The sequence below is a fragment of the Coregonus lavaretus genome (assembly GCF_964263955.1).
Source record: "Coregonus lavaretus genome assembly, chromosome: 18".
NCBI lineage: Eukaryota > Metazoa > Chordata > Actinopteri > Salmoniformes > Salmonidae > Coregonus > Coregonus lavaretus.
The window spans coordinates 47729699-47745289 of NC_140005.1; the positions used below are offsets into that span (position 1 = coordinate 47729699).

Sequence of the window (15591 nt, forward strand, 5' to 3'; positions counted from 1 at the left end):
ATGGGTTGATACATTTGATTTCCATTGATAATTTTTGTGTGATTTTGTTGTCAGCACATTCAACTATGTAAAGAAAAAAGTATTTAATAAAAATATTTATTTCACACCTGCTCTGCAGCAGGTTTTCATCAAGGAACCCTCAGGTCAAGAAGCCGGATGTGGAGGTCCTGGGCTGGCGTTTTTACACGTGGTGTGCGGTTGTGAGGCCGGTTGGATGTACTGCCAAATTCTCTCAAACACATTGGATGCAGCTTATGGAAGAGAAATGAACATTCAATTATCTGGCATCAGCTCTGGTGGACATTCCTGCAGTCAGTATGCCAATTGCACGCTCCCTCAAAACTTCAGACATCTGTGGCATTGTGTCATGTGACAAAACTGCACATTTTAAAGTGGCATTTTATTGTCCCCAGCACAAGGTGCAGCTGTGTAATGATCATGCTGTTTAATCAGCTTCTTGATATGCCAGACCTGTCAGGTGGATGGATTATCTTGGCAAAGGAGCAATGTTCACTAACAGGGATGTAAACAAATTTGTGCACAAACTTTGGAGAAATAAGCTTTTTGTGCGTATGGAACATTTCAGCTCATGAAACATGGGCCAACACTTTACATGTTGCGTTTATATTTTTGTTCAGTGTACATGAGGAAATAGCAAGTCTTTTTTTTAATGTTTGAGATACAAGGTTTCTGAAGTGTTTTTTCCCCCTCCAATTTATGCTTTGTCGCAATTATGAGAATAGGACAGAATTAACAGAATAGTTAACAGAATATGAACTTTTATATGTGAGATGAACACATAATCTACAGACAGTACCACAGATGGCCCCACACGCCGTAATTAAAACGTCCAGCGATGTGAAATCTCTGATGCTGCAGTTACGGAGAGGGATGGCGTTGTCTTTGGAGCTTGTGTTGAGTAACATAGGTACACATTATTTCATAGCACTTACAACTGTCATACTTATTTGCGGCATGCAGAATTCACCAGGATGTACAAATAAACCCATATGTAAAATGGGTCCAAAACCACTGTCTCTAACCCAACCATCTGTGTCTCCCCCTCCCCTCTCCCCCCTTCTAGGTTACTACATGTACATCGAGGCCTCTCGTCCCCGGGTTGCTGGCGACAATGCCCGTCTCCTGTCCCCTCTCTACAACGTTACCGCTGCCAGAGGCCCCAAGGGCTCCGGTCGTCTCCCCTACTGCGTCTCGTTCTTCTATCACATGAAGGGCAAGCACATCGGTGAGTACCTGAGCCACATCAGTTCAGAAGTAAAAGTAAGTAGCCTTGTCCAAGCCACAATGTTTCTGTAGCGTGAGGCTGCTTGACGTACAAGTACACCACCTGGACAGGAGGGTAGTATCACAGGGTCTAACCCCCAATCTATGGCAGTCCTAGTTCGGTCCCTAATGTTGTTAACGCCATTTAGAAATGTTGCCTTTTGTGAGGTTGTTAGGTTCAGCATTGAAATGCTATTGAAATATAGGGGTTCAAGCATCAGTGAGGGGGTCTGTGTGTGCGAGTGAGTGAGGTGAGTGAGGGATTGAGTGGTTGAGTGCATGCTCATCTGTATTTGTGGGCGTGTGTGTGTCAGCGCTTTCCTCTCTGCCCGGGTCGCATCAGGGACAACTGCTCTCAAGTGCTCCCCGGCACATCCCCCCAGAATGCCACAGCTGGCACACACTCTCCTACACTGCTCCCCTCACCAGGTGGCCTTGCCGACCTCACCCCGCTACACACTCCGCCTGGCACAGATGATGCCTCAGCTGACTCAGCTTCACACACACGGGCGCGTGCATACACACACACACACACACGCATGCACATGCATGCACGCACACACATACACAGGCATGTACACACACACACAAACATATGTACATACACGCCTGCACATGCATGTACGTACACACACACAGGCACAACCACCCACACAGGCAGACAGACATACATGCACGTGACACGCAGTAACGCACACACACACACATGCACACACACACACACGCAAGACAAACTGGCATAGCCCTAGTTGCTGTCGTGAGACCCATGTATGCCAGTCTCCCTTGCCAGGGCAAAGTGGGCATGCTTACTATATCATTGTCTTACTAGGACTGGACAAGAGATGACAATAAGCACAATGACATAGATAGCTAGTGGGAAAACTGTCAGTATCAGAACCACAAGCTTTATCTCTCCTCCGTCAAAAGTCTACCTCCACCACACTCCATTTGTAGAGTGTGTTTCAGATACACCCCGTCTGTGTGTGTGTGTGTATGTGTGTACGTGCGTGTGTACAGTTTGTCTGTCAGTTTGTGTGTGTGTGTATGTGTGTCCCTGCATGCGTGTGTGTGTGTCCTCCTCAAAGGCAGCGGGGTGGTGGTAAGAGAAGGGGCCAGAGAGGTTGTCACTGGGTGATTTACGAGAGGGGGCGTGACGCAATCAGTCACTGGGGAAATGGTTCATCATAGCGCGTGCTATCGGATGGGTTTATGAAGTGTATAGATCTCATGGCACCCTTCGTCTACGTCAACTTCCGGGCCCTGACGATTTATGGGTATGTCTTTGTGTGTGTGTTTTTGGTTTTACAATCCTTGTGGGGACCAGATGTCCTCACAAGGATAGTACAGATGTCGAATCTTAATATGACCCATTTCGTCGCAGGAGGAAAATAATCCTGCAGCAGGATTTGAATAAATATTTCAATGAATGGAAACTAATATTGGTGTAGCATACTTTTATTATTTAACCAATCCAAAGAATGCTGCCTACCTGCCTTCAAAGTCACCTACCTTAGTAGGTAGCACTTTTCCAGTAGGTTACTGCCATTTGGGATGGTATAGGGTCCTCCTCTTGCATATTGCTTGGTCTGCTGCTCTATCGTTGTGGACATGACAGGTTAACTTGCATGCATGATACCATACAGGCTACGATTTTTTGAGATAGCTAAATAAACTATTTTACTGACGGTTTAAGAATTATTAATAGCCAGAATAATGGTGTTTCACTGTGACACTAATATTGCAGTAGAGCTGCATTGTGATTAATTCATTAAACCTTCACACCTGTGCATATTATTAAATGACACCGATGTTCAAGATAACATGGTTTTATATTTATTGATAACTACTATTGAAGGGTGATGTGATGCAATGTAACTAAATTAGAAGTCCTAGGCTACGTCATCCTAATGTAAGCTAAATGCAGTGGATACAAATTAAATTATGGCATGTAATAAAGGATAACATGTCCAATATAATTATATATATGCATACCGAACAGGAATATGTATTCAATTAAATTAATACAACTTTGTAATATTATTAAAAACAAAAAACTAGGTTTTAAGTGAGAAGTAGGCATTGGTCTGAAGCCGAAAAATAAAGGAAATTCACATTAGCACCACAATGCCTATACCACCCATGCCCTACCAAGGTTTTCCAACACACAGCTTTGACCTACTACAGTAGATATGTTGGTATATTGTACTTCAAACAATGTGTATGCAGGTTCCTTAGGATTCAAACCTTCTCAAACAGCCTAACTCATACTCTTAGAGGAGGTGCTCCCACAATAATGTGATTTGTACCGCATACAAGTTAAAGTATTGGATTCTTCACACACCACACTAATCCCATTCCACTACCGTTTCAAGCTTATTTTTTTTATTGTTATATGAAAAAAATATATACTTACAAGATCATCATGCTTGATTGAGCGAGCTATTTTGTCTTGTACTACTAATGTGGTGCCTGCCCATATTTCCTTAAACCTTTTTATTTAGCAATACATTTCATAAAATCTTTTTTGGGTCAGTAGGTGCCCAACATATCACCAGGTGGTGGTGTGTTGGACACAGTATCTCATATATAGAGGTACAGTGGGGTAAAAAAGTATTTAGTCAGCCACCAATTGTGCAAGTTCTCCCACTTAAAAAGATGAGAGAGGCCTGTAATTTTCATCATAGGTACACATCAACTATGACAGACAAAATGAGGAAAAAAATCCAGAAAATCACATTGTAGGATTTTTAATGAATTTATTTGCAAATTATGGTGGAAAATAAGTATTTGGTCAATAACAAAAGTTTCTCAATACTTTGTTATATACCCTTTGTTGGCAATGACACAGGTCAAACGTTTTCTGTAAGTCTTCACAAGGTTTTCACACACTGTTGCTGGTATTTTGGCCCATTCCTCCATGCAGATCTCCTCTAGAGCAGTGATGTTTTTGGGGCTGTCGCTGGGCAACATGGACTTTCAACTCCCTCCAAAGATTTTCTATGGGGTTGAGATCTGGAGACTGGCTAGGCCACTCCAGGACCTTGAAATGCTTCTTACGAAGCCACTCCTTCGTTGCCCGGGCGGTGTGTTTGGGATCATTGTCAAGCTGAAAGACCCAGCCACGTTTCATCTTCAATGCCCTTGCTGATGGAAGGAGGTTTTCACTCAAAATCTCACGATACATGGCCCCATTCATTTTTTCCTTTACATGGATCAGTCGTCCTGGTCCCTTTGCAGAAAAACAGCCCCAAAGCATGATGTTTCCACCCCCATGCTTCACAGTAGGTATGGTGTTCTTTGGATGCAACTCAGCATTCTTTGTCCTCCAAACACGACGAGTTGAGTTTTTACCAAAAAGTTATATTTTGGTTTCATCTGACCATATGACATTCTCCCAATCCTCTTCTGGATCATCCAAATGCACTCTAGCAGACTTCAGACGGGCCTGGACATGTACTGGCTTAAGCAGGGGGACACATCTGGCACTGCAGGATTTGAGTCCCTGGCGGCGTAGTGTGTTACTGATGGTAGGCTTTGTTACTTTGGTCCCAGCTCTCTGCAGGTCATTCACTAGGTCCCCCCGTGTGGTTCTGGGATTTTTGCTCACCGTTCTTGTGATCATTTTTACCCCACGGGGTGAGATCTTGCGTGGAGCCCCAGATCGAGGGAGATTATCAGTGGTCTTGTATGTCTTCCATTTCCTAATAATTGCTCCCACAGTTGATTTCTTCAAACCAAGCTGCTTACCTATTGCAGATTCAGTCTTCCCAGCCTGTTGCAGGTCTACAATTTTGTTTCTGGTGTCCTTTGACAGCTCTTTGGTCTTGGCCATAGTGGAGTTTGGAGTGTGACTGTTTGAGGTGGACAGGTGTATTTTATACTGATAACAAGTTCAAACAGGTGCCATTAATACAGGTAACGAGTGGAGGACAGAGGAGCCTCTTAAAGAAGAAGTTACAGGTCTGTGAGAGCCAGAAATCTTGCTTGTTTGTAGGTGACCAAACACTTATTTTCCACCATAATTTGCAAATAAATTCATTAAAAATCCTACAATGTGATTTTCTGAAAAAAAAAATCTCAATTTGTCTGTCATAGTTGACGTGTACCTATGATGAAAATTACAGGCCTCTCTCATCTTTTTAAGTGGGAGAACTTGCACAATTGGTGGCTGACTAAATACTTTTTTCCCCCACTGTATATAGAGCCTGTCTGCATTCCTGATTTATGTAACCGTTAGCTTACCTGTGTAATATTTATTTAAGCTCAGAAACACTTGTTTTGCAAACATGGTCCTGTTTCATCAATTGCTGTGCTGATCAATTGACAGTTTATTACTCTGTCAAGTGAATATGTAGCTTAAAGTTATGTGTGTATTTGTATTTATTTTTGCAATAAAGATGGTAACGCTACATTAATACACATTTACAATAGGCCTATATCTAAAAATACATACAGCCTAATGATATACACTAAGTGTACAAAACATTAAGAACACATTTCTAATATTGAGTTGCACCCCCCTTTTGCCCTCAGAATAGCCTAAATTCGTTCCACAGGAACGCTGGCCCAGGTTGACTCCAATGCTTCCGACAATTGTGTCAAGTTGGCTTGATGTCCTTTTGGTGGTAGACCATTCTTGATACACACAGGAAACTGTTGAGCGTGAAAAACCCAGCAGTGTTGCAGTTCTTGACATACTTGCGCCTGGCACCTACTACCATACCCCGTTCAAAGGCATTTCAATATTTTGTCTTGGCCATACACCCTCTGAATGGCACACATACAAAATCCATGGTCTTAAAAATCCTTCTTTAACCTGTCTCCTCCCGTTCATCTACAGTGATTGAAGTGGATTTAACAAGTGACATCAATAAGTGATCATAGCTTTTACCTGGACTCACCTGGTCAGTCTATGTCATGTAATGTTTTATACACTCAGCTATTATTTGAATAGCAGGACCCTGTAAAGTCTGTTATTCCACTGAAGAGTTTGAATTAGGCTGTTTGAGAAGGTTTGAATCCTGAGCAACCTGCATACACATTGTAAGAAGTACAATAGACCAACACAGCTACTGTATTAGGTCAAAGCTGTGTCCTGGAAAACCTTGGTAGAGCATAGGTGGAGTAGGCATTGTGGAGCTCGTGAATTTCCTTTATTTTTCAGCTTCAGATAATGCCTACTTCTCACTTAAAACATAGTTATTGTTTTTTTATTTCCATGATTATACAACATTATTATGCAACGTTATAATACAGCATAGCACAGCAATAAAAGTAAATTAAAAATACACGATAATGACAAATGGCAACACAAAACATTTAGTTATTAGTATTTATTTAATATTAACAGCTGATTTTCCAGAGGGACGCAAAAAAACAGAAACCCATTTAAGACCAATATGGAGTAAACTGGAAACATTCCTTGATCTCTTTTAACAAGACAATCGAGCAAGCTCTAAGAAAATACAGAAATAATCAACATGTATTCTACCCATTAACTATTTACATACAGTGAGGGAAAAAAGTATTTGATCCCCTGCTAATTTTGTACGTTTGCCCACTGACAAAGAAATGATCAGTCTATAATTTTAATGGTATGTTTATTTGAACAGTGAGAGACAGAATAACAACAAAGAAAAACAGAAAAACGCATGTAAAAAATATTATAAATTGATTTGCATTTGTGCTACTTCTCCCCCTGACATCCTAGTCATCCACTGTGGTGGAAACGACTTGGGATACACAAAGGGGACGGCACTGGTGCGGCAGATGTGCAGATTTAGTGGTGGTCGTCCGAATGTTTCCTGGGACAACGGTGGTCTTCTCTGCTTGTGCACAGCGGAGGAGCTGGATGTTCCAGTGTGACCAGAAGATAAACAAGTGCATAGAGAGGGCCCTGCGCTTCATCAATCAGCTGGTGTATGCATTTCAGGGAACACAATCCGCCACCCTGCCACTAAGCAGTGTGTCCCTGGGATGTACCGTAGGGGTGGAGTGCATCTGACGGATGAGGGCATTGAGTTGAGAGTTGGTCTCTAGAGTTTCCACCGTTCTCTCCTCCGTAGTAGTAAGATGGAGAAGGGTGCAATTGTGTCCCGCAATTCGGGGCGTTCCTGCATGTGGGCATTCCTGCATCTGAAGGAACCCCTCTTTATACCTCTATAAGCTAGGACTCCGGTAGACAGGCGGGAGCGCTTCAGTACAGTAGGTGGCTGTAATGCACCATAACGTTGGATGCCAACCGCCGATAAACCCCACAGAAGAAGAGGCGGGGGCAACAACACCAGTAGCTAGCTAGCTAGGACAACGGTAGACAGTGTCCTTTGCCCCCGCCTGTCTGGCACTGTTTTCCCGCTGTTCTGTTAATGACGGAGGGAAGGAGTTTGGCAGAAGTTACCCTCGCCTATTTCAACCGTTTCTCTTCTTAAAATTGGATTTTAAACCTAACCCTAACCTGAACCCTAAACTTAACCACACTGCTAACCTTATGCCTAACCCTAACCTTAAATTAAAAGCAACATTTTGTTTAATAAATTTTTACAATATCTGACTTTGTGGCTATGGTAACTAGTGGAAACCCTTCAGATTCCATGGCGGTGACGTTAAGGCTTATGCTACGAACCTTGCCATGAAGACATTATCTTGACACTCTATTTAAATTGACAGTCTGGTGATGACAGGAAGTATTTTGTTGTTGTTCATTTACTCAGTACTGATTGAATGTTTATTTTTCTTGCTTGGTTAAATAAAATAGTCTAAAACAGTTCATGTGTTGAAAACAGTCACATAGCTAACATTTACATTTGATCAGATACTCTTATCCAAAGCGACTTACAGGAGCAATTTGGGTTAAGTGCATTGCTCAAGGGCACATCAACAGATTGTTTACCTAGTCGTCTCTGGGATTCAATCAAGCAACCTTTTGATTACTGGCCCAATGCTCTTAACCACTAACCAAGTTAACAAGCAGTGCGTTTTGTTTTGACTGCGTTAAGGTCGGGCAAGCAAGCAATGATGTTGGTGTTGTTTAACCTGGGTGCACCCGCACCCCCTTGGCTATTTTTTACTTGGATGGTGACTTCGGGTTTTCGGGAATACATTGAAAAGTAACTTGACACTGTGTTAATCAGTTAGCGCAAATGTGGATTATAATGACAAAAGGAAAATTGCATTGACAGAGGAGGGAGTGTATCGAATCAATGCATAAGGTAAGGGCTGTAACGTTAGCTAGCTACATTGATAAGCAAGCCAGATTGACTAGAGTATGGAGTAATGTTAACCACTGTTCATAGTAGCAGTGTGGCAGTTTCCCAAAGTTTGGTGTTGACTACAGTATTAACTTTACTTAGCCAGCTAGCTAGTTGTTCTTTGTTTTTGGAGGAATATGGGATAGCTATATTGTCAACATTGAGTTCTACTGGTGCATGATACGTCCATACAGCTGACGTTAACGTTACAGCCTGGTTGGCTTGTAGCTAGCTAACATTACTGGCTAACGTTAGTTGGCTAGCTAACTGGCAATAGCAGCCAAGGACGTTCGCTATCTTATTTGTTCTTAATTTCATGCAAGTGTCAGGTGTAAAGGCCAAAAGTTTACACAGATGACTTCAGCCATGTGAAAACCTTCCGTAGGAAAATATAGCTCTTACTTTGCTTGTAGCTTGCCTCTCATCCGACTGGTGTTAGCTAGCTACTAGCACTGTTGCTGCACAACACAAGTTTTTAGAACTCTGTAATTCAGCTGAAAAGATGTTAGCATTGTCAGAAATGCTACAAAAGGTAGCACATTGTTGGTCCTTAATGGACAGAAATGAGCATGTGAAAGCGATAAATTATAAATGTAATAACAACTATTGTTTTACAAACTTATGTTAACATTTGTATTGGTTTTACTGTATCTGTGCATGTGTACTTAAAACACAGTCCATTGTACAAAATAAGTAATTCCCAAGTGAGGGACATCTCAAGAAAATTAACCTCACATATTCATAAGCTTGTGCAGTACATGAGGGCAAATGCTAAGTTATACCTTATTCTTCTGGAAAAAATATATCCCAAGCGGGGACTTCTGTCTGCCATTAATTCCAATTTTTGCTTTACTTTCGCTGCGACTCAAGGTGTTATGGGATAGCCTCCCCGGCGAAGGACACATGGGAATTTTGACGTCCTGCCTAGAAATTCTGCCTCAAAAAGGAGCATCCTTATTATCGCCAACTGATGCGTCGTTAACCCTAGAGAGTCCATATTTGAAATGTGTAACTACATCAAGTCAATCGGGGGATTTATTTATTTGTGCTAGAAGGGCCAGAATCGAACCCACGCCAACACTGTAGGCCTTTTTTTTTTGCACGCTGAAGGCAGTGGCCCTAACCACCCCAGGCACAATTGAACAACATTTTGAGTTCATTTGTAACCTTAGGATACACTATACACTTGTATGTCGTACTCTAGTGGAGACCCTTATCTATCTTGTTTTATTAAGCAATATAAAATTACAGGTATGGCTGCATTTCAGATACATTTTTGTACATTTGAATGTTGCAGTAATAGGACCTAGAACTAGCCTTTGAATGAGCGAGAGAGAACATCATTTTGATAGCAACCCTGATCCCAATGACTCGACTGCCCCCGCATGGAGAGAAAGAGAACTGCTCATTTTCAGCCAATCACAAGGCTCATTTGAATTTCCTGATGCACAATTCTACTCGACAAAAGAATCATAAAGTTAAGATCCGACATCTGTGAAACAAGGAAAATTCAGACAGGTGGGGACATTTCTCTGGTCCCCACAAGGAAAACATCTATTTTAGGCGTAGGGGTTAGGTTTAGGGTTAGGGTTACAATTAGGGTTAGGATTAGAATTAGGGTTATAAGTTATGGAAAATAGGATTTTGAATGAGAATCAATTGTTTGGTCCCCACAAGGATAGTAAAACAAATGTGTGTGTGTGTGTGTGTGTGCGTCTGCGTGCAGGCTTGTGTGTCTGTGTGTGTCTGACCCCCTTTGAACCATTGTCCCCCGTCAGTCTGCCCCCAACACTCTACATGTACTGTAAGTGGTGTAGTTAGAGTTGTTCCCTCTGGGAAAAATAAAGTAATTATATTCTATTCTACTATGGAGGTGTGGTTGTGTCTGGTGTAGAGAAAGTGTAACAGGAAGAGAGATGCCTAGATCTAACACGACCTCTTACTGCCTTCGCACTTACAGGTTACAGTTAATACTGTTGAGGGGTGCACACCTATCTTCCAGTTCCACAGTCCTGAAAGTTTTGGCCTAGGTCTCTCTCTCTGTCTCTCTCTCTCTCTCTCTCTCTCTCTCTCTCTCTCTCTCTCTCTCTCTCTCTCTCTCTCTCTCTCTCTCTCCCTCTCTCTGTCTCTCTCTCTCTCTCTCGCTCTCTCTCTCTCTCTCTTGCTATCTCTTTGTTCCCCCCCCCGCTCTTCATTTCACTCTCTCTCTCCCTCCATTCTCTGTCATTGTTGAATCAGCTGTTGCCTCCCTATACCCAGACCACTCAACACTTATCCTCCCTTCATTTATTTTCTCATTCTCCCTCCCTCCCTCCCTCCCTCCCTCCCTCCCTCCCTCCCTCCCTCCCTCCCTCCTCTCTCTCTCTACCCCTTCTCTCCTCTCTCTCTCTCTCTCTTTCTTTCTCCTTCCCTCTCGCCCTCCCACTTTCTCTCTCCCACCCTCTCTCCCACTCCCTCTATCTCTTTCTGCTGAGTGGCAGACCAGACACCAGACACACTACTGAAATATATTCCCTCCATTCCGAGGCATTAGCGACTCACTTCTTAAGGCTCTACCTTATTTAAAGTAATGCTTTATTAATAAGGGCTGACTCTTTAAGTCAGAATTCCTCCACCCTAGAAGCCAAGGAAGATCAGGGGATGAAAATGAAAGCATAGAGACAATAGTCCATTAATCTGGGCCCTTAATTTGAAGGGGATTCCCATAGAGGGAATCATTGGGTTCTGATGGACCAACAGAGGGTGTCTGGGTTTTTTCGTGATTGGTGGTTGGGGTCCGTGCCTGTCTGAAAATCAAGAAGTGTGACTTTGCACATTAATAAGCATATACATTTGTCAACCTTGACCTATCCTGGCATGACGGCCTGATAAATGTCAGAGTAACAGTTCCATTAGAACTGAGGTACCCCATCCCAGTAATTCCTGTAGTAAAATATAGTGCTTACATTCTGATTCTCTACCTCGCTCCCAAAGTGTGCACTCGTACACTCCCTTTCATGGATTTAAAAGGAATGGACAAATCCAAGGACCAATAATGACCAGTAAGGACAACTCCAATGTTTTTAAATGCATGAGGGGGAGTGAACGAGCACACACTTCTGGAGAAGGGTAGAGAATTGGAATGCAGCCAGTGAGTCCCTGCAGTTCTCTCCAGCACTCATTCACTCACTCACATTCTCTCTCTTTTCCCTCTCTCTCTCCCTTTCTCTCTATCCCTCCCTCACGCTCCATCTTCCTCATAATTACCCATAAGGCCTGTTTCAGTGTCTCTCTCCCCTCGTTTTCGCTCTTTGGGCTGTGCGGCAGCATTAAACAACATTTAATGAGCTTTGGTTTCCATTAAATAATATTTTGACGGGTCCCGGTTTGCCCAGAGAGAGAGAGAGAGAGAGAGAGAGAGCCGCAGGGCTGCCGAGGAATCATCACTCTGTTTATCACCTTTTATTAATCACCACTTCTAACACAGATGGAGGGAGAGATGGAGGGGGAAGGGAGGTGAAGGGATTGAAAGAGAGAGAGATAGATAGGGGGAAGGAGAGAAAGAGGAGAAGGACGGGAAAGAGGAAAAGAGAAGGGGTAGAAAGAAGAGCGAGAAGGGAGAGAGAGAGAAGTGAGAGACAAACCGGAGAGGGAATTGGAGAGAGAAATATGAGAATGAGGCAAAGAAAGATGGAGAAGGAGAGAACTAGGAGAGAGAGAATTTGATAGGGAGAAAGAGAGCAAGTGAGAGAGAGCCTAATTGCTACAAGAGAGGGGTAGAAAGAAGACAGAAAGAGGGGGGGGGGGGAGAGACGTGGGGAGAAATAAAGAGAGAGAGAAGGAGAGACAAAGGAGAGTGAATTGGGAGAGATTTTTTAATGATTTTTCAAGCGAAGGTCTTTTAAGGGAATATGCGAGCATGGCTAGCTGAACTGAAGCATGCTGATGCCTTAATTGCTACAGTGACACCTCCACTGACACCCACTCATCCTCCTCCTCCCCTCCATCCTCCCCGGGAGCAGATTGTTGCATTCATCCAAGAATTGTCGACACAACACTATTAAGAGTCACAAAATTTGTTATCTCGCACTTCAGTCCATGAGAAATTGGTTTTCTACGGATCAAATGCAGCATCATTGTTATTATCAATTGGCGTGTTGCACGCTGCTCGACAACAGGCCTCGTGTGATGTCATTTTCCCGCTGCCTGAAGGACACAGCGGATATTCATAGAATGGAGTAACGATGATGATGATACTGTATTTGGCCATCTCTCTCTTATGCTGTCATATATTATGGAGGTATCGTGACAAAGGTTGAATAGGTGTGGGAGATTGGCAGAGTGTGTGTGGCACAGCACCAGCATTTTTAAGCTCTCTTGCCATGCTTTCAGAGTGAATGGGAGAATGGGGTGACTGGCCACGCAAGACTATTAGTCCATTGGCAACTTGCCTTTTGGGACCTGTTCTCGCTTGTTATAATACTATCTTTCGACCTGTTGCATTTGAACTTATTAACAAGGCCAGTGAAAAAGAAGTCTCCAAAGTTTGTCAGATGTTTTCAGACGTACAGATGTATGATCTTAATTTGATCACTCCTTTGTTGATGAAAATGTTCCTGCACAGCAGGAAATGTAAACTTGTTGTGTATTTAAGGTTAAAAACATATTCAAAAATGTGTAATTTCCACTTTAAAGTGGCACTCCAGTCTCCTTTTCAACTCATCCAGGTATGTCAAGTGGGGGGGTGGGCCATTCCTCTTCTATTCTCTATTTCTCCACAAGCAAGGGGGGATGCTGATGACATCACTGACTGAAGTTGATGTTTGCAGTTGTGTCTAAAATAAACACTATTTTGCTGATTTTAATTGTTTTTACCTTTAGTGTGTGTACTTTACTGTATTTATACTTTGGATATCGCTTTTCAACAGTAAAAGTAAAAAAAAATCGCTGGAGGACATCTTTAACATTTCAGACAGATTTGCCCTAACTTAAAATCTATCAAGCCCTACATAAAAATGTCAATTAATTATAATCCACATAATAATTCACATTTCCTGTTGTTGCATGATTATTTTCCTGCTGTAACAAACTGGCTCAAATTAAGATCCTACGCTCAGACTTATTTAGTATTCAAGCAATCAAGGCCAGGATTCAATCCGGACCCTGGAAGGTCTATGTTGTAGCGCAGTGAACGTTTAAAGGTAATTTCCGATTGAGCCAACATCTGCAGTGTTTACTTTGAATGCGATCTCCACGACCGAGGTAACATTGCTTTTCAATGGTGCATATCAGAAATGTTATCCCGGTCGGTGAAACCCCCAGTGGGCGCATCCTCCAAACAGCTTGCATGATGGCAGTTTTGTTGTTAGCCAATGTCAAAGCCTGCTAGAATGACCTGCCCTCCCCCAATCGGCTGTCGTGCAATTGCGTAGCTGATATTTGCATAATATTGGGACATTTTCAATTCTGGTCGCTAGCTGTCTCGCTGCCGACCGTTAAGTCGCTGTGTGTCTCTTCGTGTCTCCTTTCATTGAAAATAACTGGTCGCTGGTAGCTAGATTGCTGAGTATTGCTCCAAGAGTGAGCCCATCGTTCCACACCATCTGTTGTGAACATCAGCTAATCCTAAATGAACATGAAAAATAAGCACTGCTGAATGGTTTCAGCTAGCTGACTAAGCCACTTTCCCTGGAACACATGAAGATTTTAATTCCAAAACGGTTACTGTTCTCTGATTTCTTATTAATATATTTTAGATGTGAATTAAAATGGTTTTGTTTCAAAGCACTATATATCCATTCTTAAGCTGGAATGGAATGTTCGTATTCTGAATATTTGACTGTGATATCTTAAGATGAATGCACTAACTGTAAGTCACTCTGGAAAAGAGCATCTGCAAAATGACTAAAATTTCAAATGTAAATATTTCACATACAGAACTCATATTACTGTATTGATTCATAAAAAATATATATATATACTGTATATTGATGTAACAAGTGTATAATTTGTACAGTTCTTTACTAAACATTTAGTTCTTTATTTCGTTTGACTGTGTAAAACCTAGCAGTACTACTTATTCCTGAGAGTGATTGTATTTTATTAGGATCCCCATTAGCTGACGGCAATGGCGACAGCTAGTCTTAGTGGGTTCCGACACGTAACGAAAAACAAATGACAGACAAAATACTTTACGATTTACATACAGTACATTTAAAAACATGAACATGTAGTGTGCGTGTGTGTGTGTGTGTGCATCAGTTACACATGCATGTCAGTACATACACACAATAAGTAGGTCACATAGGGGAGAGGCGTTGTGCTGCGAGGTGTTGTTTTATTTGTTTTTTTAAACCACTATATGAGATGGAAGGGAGCTCCATGCAATCATGACTCTGTATTAGTATTTATTTATTTATTACGGATCCCCATTAGGTACAGTATAATACTGTACCTTTCCTTGAATTTGTTCTGGAACTGGGGACTGTGAAGAGACCCCTGGTGGCATGTATTGTGGGGTAAGTGTGTGTGTCAGTGCTGTGTGTAAGTTGACTATGCAAACAATTTGACATTTGCAACACATTCATGTTTCTTATAAAAACAAGAAGTGATTCAGTCAGTCTTTCCTCAACTCTTAACTAAGAGAGACTGGCATGCATAGTATTTATTTTAGCCCTATGATTACAATGAAGAGCAAAATGTGCCACTCTGTTCTGGGCCAGCTGCATCTTAACTAGGTCCTTCGTTGCATCACTTGACCATATGAGTGGACAAAAGTCAAGATAAGATAAAACTAGAGCCTGCAGGACTTGCTTTGTGGAGTGTGGTGTCAAAAAAGCAGAGCACCTCTTTATCATGGACAGACCTCTCCCCATCTTTACAACCATTGACTCAATATGTTTTGACCATGACAGTTTACAATCTAAGGCAACACCAAGTAATTTAGTTTCCTCAACTTGCTCAACAGCCACACCATTCATTACCAGATTCAGCTGAGGTCTAGAACTTAGGGAATGATTTGTACCTAATACAATGCTCTTAATGGTAGAGATGTGCAGGACCCGCTTATTACTGGCCACCT

The 15591-nt window shown here is 42.2% G+C and overlaps 1 protein-coding gene across 1 annotated transcript in view; it reads left to right on the forward strand.

Moving 5' to 3' along the window:
- Positions 1-15591, forward strand: part of LOC311145544 (MAM domain-containing glycosylphosphatidylinositol anchor protein 1-like) — a gene marked incomplete at its 3' end in the record, with an annotated part of 411583 nt that overhangs the window by 346885 nt on the left and 49107 nt on the right. The window contains exon 16 of the mRNA XM_084181813.1: positions 1085-1246. Coding sequence (XP_084037939.1) covers positions 1085-1246 — 162 coding nt within the window. The remainder of the gene's footprint in view (positions 1-1084; positions 1247-15591) is intronic.